We start from the raw sequence: 17,003 nt of genomic DNA, 5'->3' as shown, positions 1-17,003 counted from the left end.
CACTCTGATATTCTCTATGTGGCATCTTAAGATCTGATGTGGATATTTGACACTGACATGATTAAATATGACAACTTAAACTCAATAAAAGATTATTCATATTATGTAAAAAACAGTGAGAAATTACAAGATCACTTTCTAAGCAATATTTTCAGTAAAAATAAAACAGTACAAAACAACAACTGACTGAAAATGTGCCAGTTTATTAATCTTTTTAGGAACATTTGGTTAGAAACTATATTATCAATGCAAAAAACATAAAATGGAAGTTAAATCTGAGGGAAAATGTGTTAAAGCATAGGACAATCTCCTGAGAAAATAAAACAAGCACACACACATCACAAATAACTACCACACACTCACTCAGAAAAGCCACGGCTTGACAGTTTCAACTGAGTTTCAATGGCTTCTGGGATGATTCCATGGAGGCTGGGTTGGTAGTTAATCTGAGCGTCCACTACATTAGTTTGACAGAGTCAAAGACACAATCTGAACTGCACTGATACACTGGTTCACTTTGCCTGCTGGAGCTTCTGATCACATTCAGCTGGTACAAAGTCTGCATGCTCTTGTCCTGTAAAATGATTTAGACTTTCAGCAGTGCCCGAGGAAATACTTCTCGAAAATATGAACATAAGCATTGTGTTATGTATTGTAGGCGTAAGGAATAAGTCACATACACATAATTTTTTTTCTACAGTAATTTCATAAAATACATTTTTGAAAAAATACATTTCCCTAAACCAAACAGAAATACACACCTATTGTTGTTTTAATTCCACCTCGTGCTCATAGAGGAAGAACATATCTGTCAATCTTGTGTACATACATTCTACTTGAAAAACAAACAAACAAACGAAAAAAAGTATCAAAGATAATTATGCAAAAAGGACTTGAAAAAAGGACCTGAAAAAGACCTGGATTGCCATTACCATTTCAAGAACCTCCTCAGCAGGAGGAAATATTAAAATTAAAATGGTCACATTCCATTGCTGTCTATGAACATTCAGCAAAACAGCCCACAAGCATATCACAGTAGCATTTGGTAATCACATTCACAGTTCTCTCCAGGCACATTAAATATATGAACGTGGTCAGTGGTGAACTAGTCAAACTTACAGTCCACTGACAGTAAAGTAGCTCGCTCATCTCATTAGTATCATAACTGGATACAGAAACACACTATAAGATCCTGAGAGTCAGAACAAGTGGAAGGCTAAGGCTTTTCTTTTACAGTGAAAATCTGATTTGATTGTTTTACAATCAGTCCATATATAAACTCTGCAGTAGCCATTTTTTTGGTTAACTTAGTGCACAAGCACTAACCTACACTTTGCTGAGAACTTGACAATAAATAAGGCACTTTGCAAATACTGTTATGATCTACCAACCTCTCCTTTACTTCTCCTCTATTTTACTCACACCTTAAGTAGTTTTTCCTGCATTGCGTGCACTGATAAATGCCATACCATGAGTTCTAAAGTGAGTGTTGAGATCTGTTGTCTTCTCAAAGTGCTTACCACACACCTTACAAGCCAACGCACCCTCCCCTTCGCTCCCCTGTGATACAGAGGGCTCAGAGGAGGGTGACGCTGGTGGAGAACCCACCCGTGGACTCATATTGTCATGGTTCCTGCTGTTACCGAGAGAGGGTGCTGGGTGGTCGCCATGGTGGTTGTCAGAAAGTATGTCTCTTACTTTATGGGTGATGAAACGATGGCGGGACAGGGAGGTGGTGGAGGTGAAGCAGGCACCACACTGCAAACACTGCAGGCTGGTGCCTCCTGCCCCCCCGGTGCGGTGCTGCACAATGTGCTCCAGGAAGGCTGTCTGGTCCTCAGTGGTGAAGCCACAGGGGGCACAGCGGAAGCCAGATACAGGGAGAGATGAGGAAGAGGGTGCAGAGGAGGAGAGACGACACCTCTTAACTGGGCTCAGGCCTTCTGTGGACTCTTCTTCTTGCTCCATCTTCACGGATCCTTTCCGTCTCAGGCGAAGCCCAGAACTGCCATCCTGCTCTGAGGAACTGTCTGCCTCGTCCAGCCCGCCACCAACTCCCTACAGCCAAAGGCAATGAAGGCAATGGCCTTTTCTTAGCTCCGTGTTATAAAAAAGGCACTTCCTATTTGATTCTTTGTATGAAATATGAGTACATTACCATTAGTGAGTCCCTGTTCACAGTATCCATGCTGTGTCTCAGCTGAAGATGCCTCTCCAACATCACTTTGCTACTGAATGTTTTCTGACCCTCAGTACAGAACCTACATGTGTGCAAACACACACACACACACACACACACACACACACACACACACACACATACGCACGCACACACACACACAAACACACACACAATGTAAGTTTCTGATACAACAGTGACTCAGTTATGGCAGAATGTGTAGAAGGTAAGGTTTCTACCTTTCAAAGCTATTTATCATCTGCAAAGGGCAAATAGGTTATACACTGCTACACTTTTATACTCTGTCATGAAAATAACACAGCAATTCTCAGTAAAATTAACATACAATATGTTATCACAAATGCATACAGTATTGGGCCAGCAAATGCAATAAATTCCTTTGTTAGCAAAATATTTTGTCATTAGAGTTTAAAGAGATTCGCAGAACACTTACAAGAAAGTCTATTCTTTCACAGAGTTGTTGATCTGTAAGCATATCTTGGTGTAAATCAATGTCATGCCTGCCTTGAATTGAGGCTGGTTCTGCTCTGTGCATCCTACAGTGTCGGACAGGCCAGTGAGAATGTGGCTTTCACAGGACTATTTTGAACAGCTGGAGAGTTTTACAAAAACCCTGATAATGACTTCACTCATATACAGTTCTTAGAAAGGCAGCAGCTGTACCAACAGGTGTATAGGAAGGATATGTTTATCTACTTTAGTAGATGGTCTACTCACTGGCAGCTGAAACCCCGATTCACTCCTTTGTGTTTGTCTCTGATGTGACGTTTCAAACTGGAGGTCGTAGTGAAGGAGCTCTCACATTTGTTACAAGGGAACTTCTTCAGAATCTATACAACACACACACATTTGGCATGTTTGCAAGTGCAGGAGAGGTATGGTGCATTTATGTGCCATCAATGAATCAGAAAAGCAACCTTTCTAATTGGTAGTTCAGGCTAGTGCAAGTTCTTTTAAAGCAACAAGCAGCCAAATCCACATCACCCTTTTCAAGATGTTCATATTTGCTTATCATTTGTTTACTGCGTTCTGTTTGTCAGCTGACTTCCCACTTGCACGTGATCATGCCAGAAGATGACACGCATTTCAAAGGGATGCTCACAGTGACACATTACCTATCTAAGCCTGAAGTCTGCAAGTTAATTTCATGTGCTGAAATTAGAGGAAACACGCAGCTATGGGGGAGTTAGGAAAAACACATTCAAACACATAAAGCAGTAAAAAATGCTTTGGAAAATGTTCAGCTGTAAAGTATAGGCAACATGAATTATAGGAAATGGTCTGAAACATGTTTATGGTGCTAGAATGACATTCAGTCTCTGACAGGTTGGATGGTGGGTTTGCTGACCTTGCCATGCTGTCCAGCCATATGGTTAATGAACTCCTCCCGCTCTGTGTAGCGTGCATGGCACGGCGTGCAGCTCCACACTGACGGGGTCTTTGTCCGCTTCCCATTCACCCTCTGCTCTTCCTCCTCCCTCCATTCTTCTTCATCTGAGTTCTCGGTCCTCACTAAGGCCTGTGATCTAGAGGAGGCAACTGGGGAGGCGGGTGACTCCTGTTTGAGCGCAGGAGCCTTATGTGACTGAGGACAAGATCAAGAGGGGAGAAAAGGCAAGGTGTGAAAAAGAGAGCGAAGCGGTTAAGGTGTGGTTATTTGACAAAACGTACTGACTATATGAAAGAAGATGTAAACATACCTTGAAATGGTCCATTAGGGAGCTCCGCAGAGAGTAGAGCTTGGTGCACTCAGGACACTTAAACACATTTATCTTCTGGTTGGCTAAGTGAGTGTCAAAGTGGACATGCAGCAAGGACTTCTGAGTAAAAACTGTGTCACACATCACACATTTATAGATTAACCTGTGAAGAAGAGAAGGGACTTTCAGTTAAGCATGAGAGACATAAAACACTTAACGAGGCATATACAAATGCAAATTACGTGTGTGCATATACTTGGTCTGTGCTCCAGTCAGAGTGGGATGCTGGGCAGTGATGTGGCTCTGTATGCTGGAGGCAGATTTGAACGCCATGGGACAGCTGGGGCATTTATGGAACACATCACAGTGAGCCAGCTGGATGTGAGATTTCACTGAGTTCAGCCCCCCGAATACAACCTGGCAACTGGAGCACCTGCAGAGAGAGGGAAGGATGGGAAAGAGAGAAAAATGAGGAACAGAAATCAGCTTTTGGGTGTATGACATTAGCATATATATTTTAAACCCAACAACTTCCTGTGGCAATGTCTAACCTGTATCCAATGCGGCGGGCAAAGTGCAAACAGGTCTCATCCAGGTGGGTTTGGAAGGCTGGCTGCTTGGCCGTGCCCCCGCACTCTGGACAGACATGTGGAAGGCAGGCTTGGTGGATGCGCTGGTGAGCTGCTGCACTGCAGCTGTTAGAAAGCAGCATGGGAGGAGAACACTCTGTGCACAACTGGAACAAAAAATGAGGTGATCGTGTGGAATCAGACTAAAGTTCATTGTCCATATCATGAGGAAACAGTCCAGTCTAAATGCAATTTCTCTTAGACACATAATACAGCACTCACAGTACTGTTTGCTGGTTTGATTTCCTGGAAGTGAACTGCCACATCTTCTTTGCTGCAGAACTGAGCCTGACACTCTGGGCATTTGTTATTGGTGTACTGCACTTCCTCTATTTTCTTGCCGGAGTTAGCAGTAGCTGGGTTCAGAGAAGATGATGACAGTGCTGGAGAGGAGGACAGGAGAGAGGAAGAGAGTAGGCCTGAGAGAGGAGCAGGACCAAGAAAGAGAGGGTGGCATGGAGGAGCACCTGCTATTATGACTAAAACAATACATTTTAAAGGGGATCATGTGCCTGTGACTGCACAGGACTCATATCCAGAACTAAAAGACCATGCTCTCTCACCTGTGGGGGTTGGTTCCGGCTGTCCGATCATCTGCTCCACAGTTAAAGGTTTCATGACTAAGTGAGAACACTGCATGACCAAGCCTTTCTCCTTATGCTCCCTGGCATGCAGAAGCAAGCTGCACTTGTTGAAGAAGGCCAGCCGCTTGGCACAGTGGTTGCACGTCACCTCAATCCTCAGCGAGCGCCGATCATAGTGTCGTGCCAGACTCTGCTCCAGGGCAAAGGCATCACCACACTCCAAACAGCGGTAACCCTGTAGCGGGAAGAAACAGTTCAAGTTTTATCCAGATGTGTTAATACAAAATAGTCCAATATCTAAAAAATGTTCTGAGATGACCACAAAATTGTGATTAAGTTAAAGTTCACCTAAAATACAAAACAAAGATAAACCTGTGCCGGTAGAGGAAGGCCCCATTCTGCAGGAAGTGGAGAGCTCAGGTCTGGCTTATAACTGGGCAGCAGGTTTTTGCTGTTGAGGATCTTGTTGAAGGCCTCCACCAGGTTGGACTGACTTTTGGATATAGTGGCCCCTGTGCTGTTAACTATGGAGGCTGGTCGACTGCCAACCTGAGCGGCAAGCAGGGGTGTAGGTGAGGGCAACGTCATACCACTGGGAAGAGTTTTCTGGCCCAAGCTGTGCATGCTGATCCCCCCAGCGTTGATTCTGGCAGGGGACAAGACAGAGGGTAGGGCCGCAGTTTTGGTAATGCTGACTGCTGTGGGTGACACCTTGTGTTTAGCTTCTGCAGCTGTTTTGTCCTTGATCGTATTTGGACCTACTACCACTACAGCGCTTGGATCCTGGAGCATTGCCGCTGCAGGCAGAGACCTATCTGGCTTTGGTGTCCATTTCTGAGAACGTTGAGATTCCTCCCTCTTAGCCCTTGCAAAGTTATGACCTCCTGCTGAAGATTTTGAACTACCTGCACCTTTAGAGGGGGGTCGGCCCACACGTTTAGGTGCTACTCCAGTCACAGTCCTTGTGATGCTGCCTGTTGGTGTTTTGACAGTTTTGATTTTAACTTTGAGAGGAAGCGATGGAGATGAAACTGTCTTTGCAGCATTTGTAGATACAGCATCAACAGATAATGAGCCAGCATCAGGGCTCACCTTGTCAGCTTCTCCTCCACCTCCATCCTTCATCTTTTCACCTTCCACCATCTCACTGACGTCATCTTGCCTGCATTCTTGGCCTGGCTCACTCTCCATGGGTACCTCTTGGTCATGGGGGTCCTCTTGGTTGGTGGCAGCAGCTGGAACTTGTTTGGGGGCTGAAACAGGGCTGGGACTTCTCTTCGGGACTACAAAACCTGTCTGATCAGGCGGTGGGCTCTCAGGAGAGTCTCTCTCATCAATCACATGCTCTGGATATTTCTCCTCTTGGACTAATGTGGAGCCTGTAAGACTGGAGGCCAGGCAGTCTTGGGTGCCCTGAGGCTGAGGAGCTGCGGAGAGAGAACTCTGTATGGTGGGCACCTCCTCTTCACAGTGAGATTTAGACGTTAAGAATGTTGGAGAGGAGGAGCGATGGGGAGCGGAGGGGAGTGGGCCAGGAGAGGTTTGAGGAGAGCCAAGCAGCTTAGAGGGTAGCTGAGGTCCCTGAGTAAATTTGGATGGGGAGGACATTAGAGTTTCCGGGCTTTCCTGGATCACTAGTGGGCTTCCCAAGTCTGGCTCTGAGTCTTCTTCATCTGATTCCACAATGTGGCTCGTCCCAGCTTTCATACTTCCATTTTGGGGTGGAGGGGGAGAGGATGGCAGGCTATCAAGGTGACAAGGCTCCTCCTTCTGAATGGAGGAATGAGAATGAAGCGGTTGGCTGATGGAGAGAGAAGGAGGAGAAGGTGACGATGTGGGGCTAAAAGGTGCAGATGAACCAGTGTTGGTTGAAGAGTGTGAATAGAGGAGGGGCTTTAACCTGTTCATGATGTCAGCCACAGGCCTGACTGATCCAACCTCATCTCCCTCATTGCCCGTGCTTTCACTAGCATTCGCCGTGGGGCTCAGCGGAGAACTGCGGGTCCATGGCTCTCCGTTGAACTGTCCCTGAGTCCCAGTGGCCGATCCCTCGTAGCCATTGGGTATCTGGGGCTCCAAGGAGGCGTCACCAGGTAGTTTGGGGCCGAGCTGTGCTGTCAGCAGAGCCTCGTCTAACTTGTCCTGATCCTTAGTGCCTGTGCCACTGCTTGGGGGATTATGTGCATTATCCGAAGAGATTTTGGGATCATCCCTGACAGACTGCGTCACCTCTCCATAGGACTCAGGCCGCACTCTGTTCTTCACAATGACACTGACAGCTGGGGGGTCGCCCTGAGAGGCAGGGGAGCAGGGGAAGCAAGAGGAGGGCCCACCCTGTCTTGCATCAACTTCATCATCTACCCGATCCCTTTCCTCTTCCTCTGGGCTTGACTGAATGGCTTCTTTGGCATCAATGTCAGGAATATCAAAAGCTGCCAGCAAATCGTCAAAATCTGGGGTCTTCATGTCCCCCATCCCCGGGAAAGGCTTGATACCTGTTGAAAATGAGTCAGAACAAATCGGAACAGGAAAAAAAGACAGTAGCTTGTCAGGGTTGACTAGGTTATCTCATAATCACAAGGCGCTGTCCTCGACAGGGAAGTTACCTGAAATGCACCGTGCACGCTCAACTTTTATGTCTGGTATAATTAGCAAACATTGCCAGTGTTGTCCAACGTTACACTGACGTTATTGCTGTCACCAACAAAGTGATATGAAAGGAGTGGGGAACTCTTTTTACGCCTGACTTAGTTGAGGTCCGGCTATTATTTGGGTAAAAAACAGGCTAGCCAAAGTTACTGACAACTTCGCTGTCAAGTGGGTCGTTTTGCTAACAGCTAAAGCTTTAGCATTTAGCTGGCCTTTTAACGTGAGCGGACCGAACACCGTCGTCAGATCAATTTAGCGCTCATATAAAGTTGTTCTAGTACACGGTGTTAATGTTATACATGCTACGGACGTCTTTAATTAAATGTAGGTAATGTTAGCTCGAAACTTTACCTGCTAGTTGGCGAAGTTAGTTCCTGACTTTCTTGTCAGACGCATGAGTTTTTCGTCACCAACCCGTGCGACGTGGACTTCCCAAGAGCCCGTCACATGTCAAGTGTCAGTGATCAGAAACCGTGTGGCCCGTGTCTGCAGCCGCTTTACTAAATTTAATCAACTATGCAACTATATAAAGTCTAATCATGTCACTGCCGGGCATTGTGCATAGCGCTGACAGTCTGATGACAAACAGGTTGTAAATTATTTTCTTGTTTTGATGACAACTTGAACCAAATGACCCGACTGTTGCAGCTGATTTGGCCACATTCAATAGATTTTCAACCATCAGTTTAAGTGCCAGCTTGTTATGCTGTACATTTATTCAAGACTGAAGTCTGAAGTTACACGGTGTTGTTAAAATACCATCAACCCCAAAATAAACATGTCAAGACTTGAAACAAACTCATACAGAAATAAATTCAGAAGAAGGCCTTGTTGATAAACCAAAGTAAAAAAAAAAAAAAAAAAAAAAAAAACAAGGGTATCATCATTAAAGTTATACAGCTATTCTAAAGGTTACATTGTCAAAAGTTAAAGAGGGTATCAATACTGTGAAGAACACATGCCGTGCAATTCTCAGTTTTATTTTTGCATGTCATATTCTATATTCCTCTCTTTGAATGTTCATTCTTTTTTCTCCTCGTCCTTCTTAGTGTCTGGTTTAGGGCCTGTCTGGGAAGCCAGAGAGCCCATGGCGTTGCGGATGGCCTCGTTGTTGGGGTCGACCCCAGGAAGGTTTTCCAACACACTCTGGAGGAACACTGGATCCTGCATAACATCATAGTCCTCCTCATCCTGCACACAATGACAGGAAGTATTACAGATAATCTCATTCACGCACTTTTTTGGTATATGACAGCAAATAAGAACTAAGACATTTACCTTAGCCTCACTGGAGTCCATGTCAGCTCCTGTGTCCATGTCCTCACCACCAAAATCTGCAGGACAAGCACATCTTAAAGGTTGGTATGTGGAAAAGATGAGGTCAAACATACTGAAGTAGGCAATGTCTGATGTTTAACGGGTTGAGGTGTATATTTGAAGATTCATTACTGCGGCCTAGTTTATCGGTAGGTATTCATGTTATGCTTTAAGTTATTTATTTTACCAGTACCTATTATGCACTTTAATGTGAATGGTGCCTTATGAAATGTACTACTGTGGTGAGCTGATGCTTGCTACTTGCCACTTGCTGCTAATTGTGCACTGTGTTTTATGTGTTTTTATCCTTTCAAAGTCTGCTGCAAACCCAATCGGCCTTTTTGGGACAATTAATAAAGTGAAGTGATGTGAATATTGATTACAATTACATTTAGGTGTTAAGTATACACTCTTATCCAAAGCCACTTACATTAAGTGGAACAGTACAATAACTGAACATTCCTCATGCATCAAATAAACATCAGGTAGTTTGGAGTGTTATAAGGTTTCATTCAGACCTGATTTTAACATCTGTTTTGGATTATTGAGCACAAGTGTAGACCTGAGACAAATCGCAGTTCACACCTCGCATTAACATGTATCTCAAACATGACAACTTGAGATCAGATTTGTGATGTCCTTTCATCTGTATCTTCTTCCAACTCCCTTCCATAACATTTCTTCTCCAATTATGTTCCATGTTATTATATTCCCCCACCCTTCCAATTTCCTACCTCCTGCCAATCCATACAGCAGCCCAAGCACTATTTTTATATATATGCATGTGTGTGTATATATGTATGTGTATTTATTTATTTATTTATTTATTTATTACCCAATGAAGATACTGTTATCTCATTGTGGAAACAAACTTCATCCAAATGTGAATTTCACGGAAACAGTTAGACTAGACAGTCTTCATATGTTGTCAGGGACACATTCAGCTTCGAGCCTACAAATGCTATGTGGCCAGTGCGTCCCTGACCATCTCTGATGGTGGTTTGCATGATTTGGATTACAAATTTATCTCCAAGATGCACTGCGCTCTGTACTAGGGCTGATGTCCTGATTCAATGCTATCACGATACTTGGGTGCCTCGTCAAAATTTACTGTGATTCTTCAGTATTGTGAATAGAAGAGTCTTAGTTTTCCGGTCAGACCCAATTTATACAACTACAAGACTGTTTAGGCCTCAGTATGCAGAAATACACCATTTTAGAATCGGCCAAAACAACACAGTTGTACTGCATGCAAAAACCTGCATGGTTTGTGCTCCAAACTGCATTGAATTAGGATGAGGTGGGTATGTCTGCAAGGAGGAGACCCATGGGTACCAATAGAACCCATTTTTATCAGATATCTTGAGGTCAGACGTCAAGAGACCTCTTTGAAGATGGTCATGCTAGATTTCCCATTGCCAAAATTTTGCCCAACTTTGAAGCAATATTTATTACCTTTGCTGAAAACCTAGCATGACATACCAACAGATTCCTGAGGTTGTCTAGTTTCATATGATGCCTATAACTTTACTTTAATTTGATGCAGTACTAAAATGAAATAGATTAAAATGTCAAAAAGAAAAATCGCAATACTTAAGTGAATCGATTTTTTCCCACCCCTACTCTGTACCGCACTTAAAGCTGTCCAACCTGTGAATGGATCACCTTGGACAGCGTTAAAACCAAGTGTCAACATCGTCTATGACATTATTCTGAATCTCAACTAGTGTTGTAAGTTGTTCGTTGTCGTCAGAGTGATACAATTGAAAACAGGAATCTCCAACCTGCTCCAGCTCCCTGCATGGACATCTGCAGAGCATAGGCTATCTGTTCGTCCTCTGTCATTCGGCTGAAGTCAGGTAGAGCAGGTGTGGCTGTGTCTGCCTGGGGAACAGACATCTTTAGCAAGGCATCCTCAGACTCTGCAACAGAAAGAAAAAACGACATAAGACAGGAACAAGAAAAGGGAACAGTATCACTTACAGCATTATTGTCTGCCTATCAATCATACAAAAAGGAAAAAGGGAGGAAATTGGCATCTGTGGTAGAAAAAAAGTTTGTGAACATTCTCTGACCATCTGCAGTAGGAGAGGGAACGCCAGCCTCAGCAGCAGACACAACAGCAGCCCTGCGAGCCTCATCCTCCTGCCTTTGTCTCTGCTCCTCCATAGACACCCTGAGAGCCTAGAGAGGGGAGGAAATGAGTAAAATTAATAATCTTCAGTCTCTTGCCAGGTAAATAAGCATGTGATCTTAACTGACCTGCCTGGTAAAATAAAGGTTGTGTAAAATTCTCCACAATAACTACAGAAACTAGCATGACACCACAGAACATGACTTTAAAAGCAAACAATAGATAAAATGAGGTAGAAAAGGATTCTATTGAGAGGAATCAGATAGAATAGCTGTGATAACAATGAAGCTATTTACTTTCTCTCCCTTCCTCTCTTACCAAGGCCAGCTCTGGGTCTGTGCTGGGATCCACTCCAAACTCAAAGTCACTGGCACCCAGTCCTAACATTGCACCTCCCTCCCCAGCCAGGATGGGTGAAGAGAGGAGGGCGTCAGCCAGGCTGGGGCCGGGAGGCACTGTGACCAGGTGGGAGCCTGCTCCTTCTTTCCCATTCAGTGTGTTGATGAAGGCAGTCAGCTTCTCTGTGTTCATCTCCTGCAGCAGAAAGACACACAGATTAGCACATGGACCAGGCAGTGCAGAGAGGAAACATGTATTTACATAAACATATCCACAAGATGCTGAGTGGGGTTGCAGTTTTGACAGAAACATACCTCTTCTCCAAAGTTGATAACATCCACGCTGACTTTTTCTTTCTTAAGACGTTTTGCCATTTTGACCAGCTAAGAAAAGTAAGAAGTATAATTCCATTAATTCATTGTCATCCACTACTAACATTTCCAACAGATAATGGTTATTTTGTATTTTGCACGATTCTGTCTGATTTGTTTCTTAGTTGTGGTTAATTTTTAATATTACAGAAAATCCAGAGTAAAGAACTATGTTTCAGGATTATATTGACATCTGTAGATGCCAGTGCATCCACCTATGGATTTATCTCCAAACTTACTCACTTCTTTTTCATTGTCCTCCACTGGACTGCCAACAAATGCAATAATGCGCATCTTGTGGTTTTTGCCCTGTCTGTGTTTCAGTGCCAACTGCAGAGAAGAGAAATGCAGAGAATGAGGAAGTAAGCATGCTCAGTGAATCACAAGTTCAACCAAGAAAATGCAGGATTGTGATTTCCAAAAAAAAAAAAAAAAAAAAACAATGGGTACATTGTGTCCCACAAGTGCTGGGACACACAAGGGCTACGGCTCCCACTTCTCAACCTGGAGGCACTGGTCCTGTTGTCCTGTGTACTGGTCTAAGGTGAGAGTAAACACGGATCTTTGTTTCTTCCTGTCAGATGAAAACCACATACTCACATGTGCGACTCTGATGCCTGTGCAGAAGCTGATGTTTCCACGGGGCTGGACAGCATGCAGCTTTGACAGTATCCTCCCAGTGTCTGGAGTCAGCGTGGTCAGCACCTCGCAGTTGCTGCACAGGTTAAAAACATATATTATATAATATTATATTTACATCTTGGGTGCACCAATCCAAGCAAAACTACCCCTTACTTGGCCATGGTGATGAGGCCAACATTGTTTTCGGGGTTGCTGCGGGTCTTGGAGTGACAGACAATGTTAACTGCGTCCTGCTGAGCCTGAAGTCTTGTGGGCAGGAAGTCTCCATTGCGCATGTATTCACTGTTGTCCACACTGCGGAAAAATAAGAGCATGACCCAATTGTACAGTTATACCTCCAGTTACAGTCTTTGTTTCATCGTTAAACAGTAAGCACTTAATAGCAAATGTAACTGTTTTAATGTTAACATTCATCCAGAAATGACAGATTATGGATGTAAAGTGAGTTGCATTTTCGACAGCAGTTTGTGTTCGTTAGCTAGCTAGCTAACGTTGCCCCAACAACCGTAGCGACACAACCGTTAATCACGCAAACTGTTAGCTATTATGTAAAACTGTTATGTCGCTGTAAAATAAAACATGGAGGTTAATATTATATGCAGGCAAACGTCGCTAGACAGCCAGCTGATGTTACTCCAGCCGTCTCTCTGAGCCACCGGGCTGTGGAGTGACTCAGGGAACCGCAGCTGTCTGAGCATCTTCCATCGAAAATACATGACGCCGACGAGTCTGTGCGTTTCAGATAAAACGTCCAAGCTCGGAAATTAATTTTAACAAACACTAACATGTTCTTCTGTTTAGCTAATATACATATAACGTGTGTTTAGTGTGTATTTCAGTATTCTTACCAGACCATAGTACTTTCAAGCACCATCTTGGAGTCTGTCGTTAGCTACGTCGTCGTGGTAGATTATGGGTAATGTAGTCCAAATGAGTAAGCCCCGCCCCCTCACCTTTTATTATCAGCTCTGTTAATAAAAATGGCATCATAACTCCCAGACCCAGCATATTAAATTATTTTCTGTATGGGCTTGTTTTCCTGGCGTCTTGTTGTTTATCACTTGTTTACTTGGGTAATGTGACAACTGAAACTGTGTGTGAACAATGAGCAATGGGGGGGACAAAAACAAAAAATAGAATATGTATAAATGAAAGTAACAGGTTATAAAAAGAGCTGCATGTGAGGCATACTACTGAGGGCTGTTTTTGTTCCATGGTTAATTATTAGACTATGTCACAGGTAAGATATGATAAGAATCCCTTCTAGGCCATTGTCTACCAGGAGAGGGAGGGCTTCAATTAAATGGCAGGAACCTTACATTAGTTGACAATAGTTATCAATGAATAATTCAAGTTAGAGTTGCATATTAAACATGCTGAAATTCCTATCAGGAAAATGAGAATTAGAAAAGATTGTAAGTAAAAGATGTTTTCATACATTTAACGTGTTGTATAAATGCAAAGTCAGCGATGGCCAAGTAGGTGTCTTGTCTGCGTTTGCACTACTTGCAGTTCTCCTCCTGCAGTCCCTTTCTAACACTGGCATCAGTGTTACTTTTTGATGTTATATTGTTTTTGTATTGCTCATATTTATTCATTGTAATAGTTTATGGCCCTTGAGAGAAGAACAAAGCCATGACGTGTGTACCTTTATCTATTTGTTTTTCACAGTTCCCACTCATACTATCTACGCTTTGAAAAAATCTTTTCAATACATTATTCATTATATTATTACATTATATTATAGTTTACATTATCCATGTAAACACTGTTGGGCCTATACTATAAGTCACAAATTGAGAAACAAATTACATAGGTCTGAATTGTTTTATTGTAGCCTCAACCTCAGGACTGAAAAGGTGAAAATTTTGTAAGAGATCTTGGCAAAAAAAGAAAGGCACAAGGGCTACAAAAGCATGTGCTTCACAAATAAAGAGAGGGATGTTTGTTGTCTATGATTAATTATTAGCCTATATCAGTAGATAAGATAAGATAAGATAAGATAAAGTCCTTTCAGGCCATGTGCTAGAATAGACCTCCTGGTGCTACTTGGACATGTCCTCAGTGATGAACCCAGGGTTGAGTCTTTAATCATCAGACCCTCAGCCTTGGTGGTTCTTCTGCACTTGCTCCAAGGGGTTTGAGATGAAGATGATGGATTGTTTGGAGGCATGCCGATTCTTGCTGTTTCTTCTTGATTTGACAGTGACAGCAAAGGCAAGGGAGAGAGAGACAGGATGATATGCAGAAAACAGTATGGGCGGGATTTGAACCTAGTCTGCTGCAGTAAGGACACAGCCTTGATTTGTGGTACACACTCTACTAGGTGAGCTAGGGGTGCCCCTGTTCTTGTTATTTTGACCTTAGGACTTGGTCACAGTGCCAGCAGCATCGCCCACCCCCCAGTGCCTTTGGGCAACAAATGAGGTTGTGCTGCAGGGTGCCACTCTTTTGGCACTGTTGGCATGCTGGAGTGTTTGCTGAGCCCCAGCTATGCAGATTGGCAATGGCTTGAGAGCATTAAATGTTTGTAATTTATCCATTAATTTTCCACAGTTTCCACTTACACTGTCTAAGTTTTGAAAAAAATCTTTTCATTTTGTCATTTAAAATGCATATGAAAATGCAAAGACAAAGAAAAAAAAGAAACAAAATCCACAGTCCAAGGTGATGAAAGAAGAGTAAACACAAAAATGTTTGCCTGCAGTGAACAACAAACAATAAAAAGCGACCATCATGGGCTAAACAACATGTGCTTCACAAATAAAAGGAGCTCCAGTATCCAAAATGTGGAGAAGTCCATCCATTCACATTCACGAAGCAGATAGGACCAAATCCCAAGGTGAGATTTTGATTTCACACAACCAAACTAATTCGATGTACGTATAGTGTCATGTTTGTTTCTATTTTAATCTGTTTTAAAGAGGTCAGCCTCAGCCAGCCCTCTGTTCCTGTTATCATCTAGATCCTCTGTTTATTCTCGGCATAATCCTTATTTTGAGCTGTCTCATATAAATAAGAATTCTGTGGCCTAATTTTTATCTCAGCCTGGTGGCATGCTGGAGGCAATTCTGTGTTTGCTTGTGTGCACAGTCCAAGGACCTCTTGTGTTTGCGGTGATTCAAAGGTCTACAGTTCTGACTTCGTTGATCCAGTTAAGACAAGAAACTGAGCAATTACCTGTAACTGTGACTTATTTATTTATTCATATCTCAGATGGAGAAGTTCTTGGTCCTGATGGTGATGTTTGCAACATGTTGTGCAACGCCTCAAGGTATGTCAGTAACTGCTGTTAAATCAATAAGCCTCTGAGAAAAGTCTGTTACCTAACTCATAGACAGGTTTGCCAGTTCCAGTGTTTCCTGTTTAATTAAAACAAATATGTTTGAGGTAATGTACATTATCACATACCATTTGTCTTCTTGCCTTCTCTCTCTTGCCACCTGAACTCTGACAACTGTGGTCTGTTTTTCTTCCCTTGGGCAGATCTCTCAGGCAAAATGTTTGTGTTTCCAAAAGAGACCAACACAGCCCATGTCAAACTACTGACAACTAAAACCGAATTCAACGCTGTGACACTGTGCCTCAGGTAAATGCAGCATTTTGACTCCAGAATCGCAGTCAGTCTTAAACATTTATAATTACTGTATGCCCTGCTAAATGTCTCACATGGGGCCCATGTGTTTAGATTCTTCACAGATCTTAGCAGGAACTACGGGCTCTTCTCCTTGTCAACTCCCACCCACAGCAATGACTTTGTACTTTTCAAAATAAATTCAGGGGATGTCATTAGGATACATGCTCGAGACGGGGGCACAGACTTTTTAGCGCTGTCGTTCCCACCTAACACCTGGCACTCTATGTGTGCCACCTGGGGCTCTGACACTGGGGTGGCTCAGCTGTGGGTGGATGGCAAGCCGACAGTCAGAAGATTCATCCTCTCTGGGCAGCCCATTACTGGAGCACCCATCACCATCCTTGGCCAAGAGCAGGACACTTATGGTGGTAGTTTTGATGCAAATCAGGCCTTCATTGGCATGATCACCAAAGTCCACATGTGGGACTATGTGCTCTCGCCCAGTGAGATCAAGCGCTATGTGAACGATGAAAACTTCACCCCAGGGAATGTGTTCAACTGGAGAGCCCTCGAATTTGAGATCACAGGGCAAGTATTGGTGGAACAAAACCAGGATGCATAGGCAGGAAGTCACAATGATAGAGGTGACACAAGTACAACCGAGGCACACTACTTGTTGCTGCATTCACTATAATCAGACATATGTCTTAAAATGAATAAAATGTTTGTCAAAAGCTGATGGTGCTTTATCTTCTATTAATTTCATTCACAGGTTGTCACTCTTCCCTCATTACCTTCAGTGCACTTTGCACTGATCAAAAACTAATAAAACATTAAAAAAAAAAAAAAAAGTAATATTCA

The 17,003-nt window shown here is 43.2% G+C and overlaps 3 protein-coding genes across 5 annotated transcripts; 1 reads left to right on the top strand and 2 right to left on the bottom strand.

Moving 5' to 3' along the window:
* Positions 1 to 183: 183 nt before the first annotated feature.
* Positions 184 to 8,253, bottom strand: znf687a (zinc finger protein 687a). 3 transcript variants are annotated; one of them, XM_030072241.1, is made up of 11 exons: positions 8,114 to 8,253; positions 5,486 to 7,608; positions 5,093 to 5,348; positions 4,752 to 4,948; positions 4,452 to 4,636; positions 4,157 to 4,333; positions 3,901 to 4,063; positions 3,549 to 3,785; positions 2,918 to 3,030; positions 2,159 to 2,261; positions 184 to 2,058 (listed from the first exon to the last, which is right to left on the bottom strand). In XM_030072241.1, exons 2-11 carry the CDS (start codon positions 7,586 to 7,588, stop codon positions 1,426 to 1,428), a joined length of 4,167 nt encoding a protein of 1,388 aa, XP_029928101.1. In that variant the 5' UTR covers positions 7,589 to 7,608; positions 8,114 to 8,253; the 3' UTR covers positions 184 to 1,425. The 3 variants fall into 3 exon arrangements, with proteins under 3 accessions (XP_029928101.1, XP_029928104.1, XP_029928102.1); XM_030072244.1 differs by having other exon boundaries at positions 4,752 to 4,912; XM_030072242.1 differs by lacking the exon at positions 8,114 to 8,253 and adding an exon at positions 7,720 to 7,945.
* Positions 8,254 to 8,443: 190 nt separating this feature from the next.
* Positions 8,444 to 13,487, bottom strand: LOC115373730 (26S proteasome non-ATPase regulatory subunit 4-like). The gene is made up of 10 exons (XM_030072245.1): positions 13,414 to 13,487; positions 12,719 to 12,859; positions 12,524 to 12,638; positions 12,167 to 12,253; positions 11,867 to 11,935; positions 11,532 to 11,747; positions 11,155 to 11,263; positions 10,864 to 11,001; positions 9,041 to 9,096; positions 8,444 to 8,953 (listed from the first exon to the last, which is right to left on the bottom strand). The coding sequence occupies exons 1-10, from the start codon at positions 13,437 to 13,439 to the stop codon at positions 8,783 to 8,785; spliced, it is 1,128 nt and encodes a 375-aa protein (XP_029928105.1). The 5' UTR covers positions 13,440 to 13,487; the 3' UTR covers positions 8,444 to 8,782.
* A 2,294-nt stretch (positions 13,488 to 15,781) lies between these two features.
* LOC115373628 (C-reactive protein-like) lies at positions 15,782 to 16,764 on the top strand. The gene is made up of 3 exons (XM_030072117.1): positions 15,782 to 15,839; positions 16,052 to 16,154; positions 16,254 to 16,764. Exons 1-3 carry the CDS (start codon positions 15,782 to 15,784, stop codon positions 16,762 to 16,764), a joined length of 672 nt encoding a protein of 223 aa, XP_029927977.1.
* The last annotated feature ends 239 nt before the right edge of the window (positions 16,765 to 17,003 follow it).

This window comes from Myripristis murdjan, chromosome 16 (assembly GCF_902150065.1).
Source record: "Myripristis murdjan chromosome 16, fMyrMur1.1, whole genome shotgun sequence".
Lineage (NCBI taxonomy): Eukaryota > Metazoa > Chordata > Actinopteri > Holocentriformes > Holocentridae > Myripristis > Myripristis murdjan.
The sequence above is the reverse complement of the archived record's forward strand: the minus strand, read 5'-3'. Positions and strand labels throughout refer to the sequence as shown.

Excerpts from the sequence above, each read along its gene's own strand:
- znf687a (XM_030072241.1), bottom strand. The coding sequence starts at position 7,588 with ATGGGGGACATGAAGACCCCAGATTTTGACGATTTGCTGGCAGCTTTT. Across the intron at positions 4,637-4,751 it reads TCAAACCAGCAAACAGTACT|TTGTGCACAGAGTGTTCTCC; the intron begins GTGAGTGCTGTA and ends TTTTTGTTCCAG. Across the intron at positions 4,334-4,451 it reads GCCCGCCGCATTGGATACAG|GTGCTCCAGTTGCCAGGTTG; the intron begins GTTAGACATTGC and ends CTCTCTCTGCAG.
- LOC115373730 (XM_030072245.1), bottom strand. The coding sequence starts at position 13,439 with ATGGTGCTTGAAAGTACTATGGTCTG. Across the intron at positions 12,254-12,523 it reads CAGGCATCAGAGTCGCACAT|TTGGCACTGAAACACAGACA; the intron begins GTGAGTATGTGG and ends TCTTCTCTGCAG. Across the intron at positions 11,264-11,531 it reads CAGACCCAGAGCTGGCCTTG|GCTCTCAGGGTGTCTATGGA; the intron begins GTAAGAGAGGAA and ends TCCCCTCTCTAG.
- LOC115373628 (XM_030072117.1), top strand. The coding sequence starts at position 15,782 with ATGGAGAAGTTCTTGGTCCTGATGGTGATGTTTGCAACATGTTGTGCA. Across the intron at positions 15,840-16,051 it reads ATGTTGTGCAACGCCTCAAG|ATCTCTCAGGCAAAATGTTT; the intron begins GTATGTCAGTAA and ends TCCCTTGGGCAG. Across the intron at positions 16,155-16,253 it reads GCTGTGACACTGTGCCTCAG|ATTCTTCACAGATCTTAGCA; the intron begins GTAAATGCAGCA and ends CCATGTGTTTAG.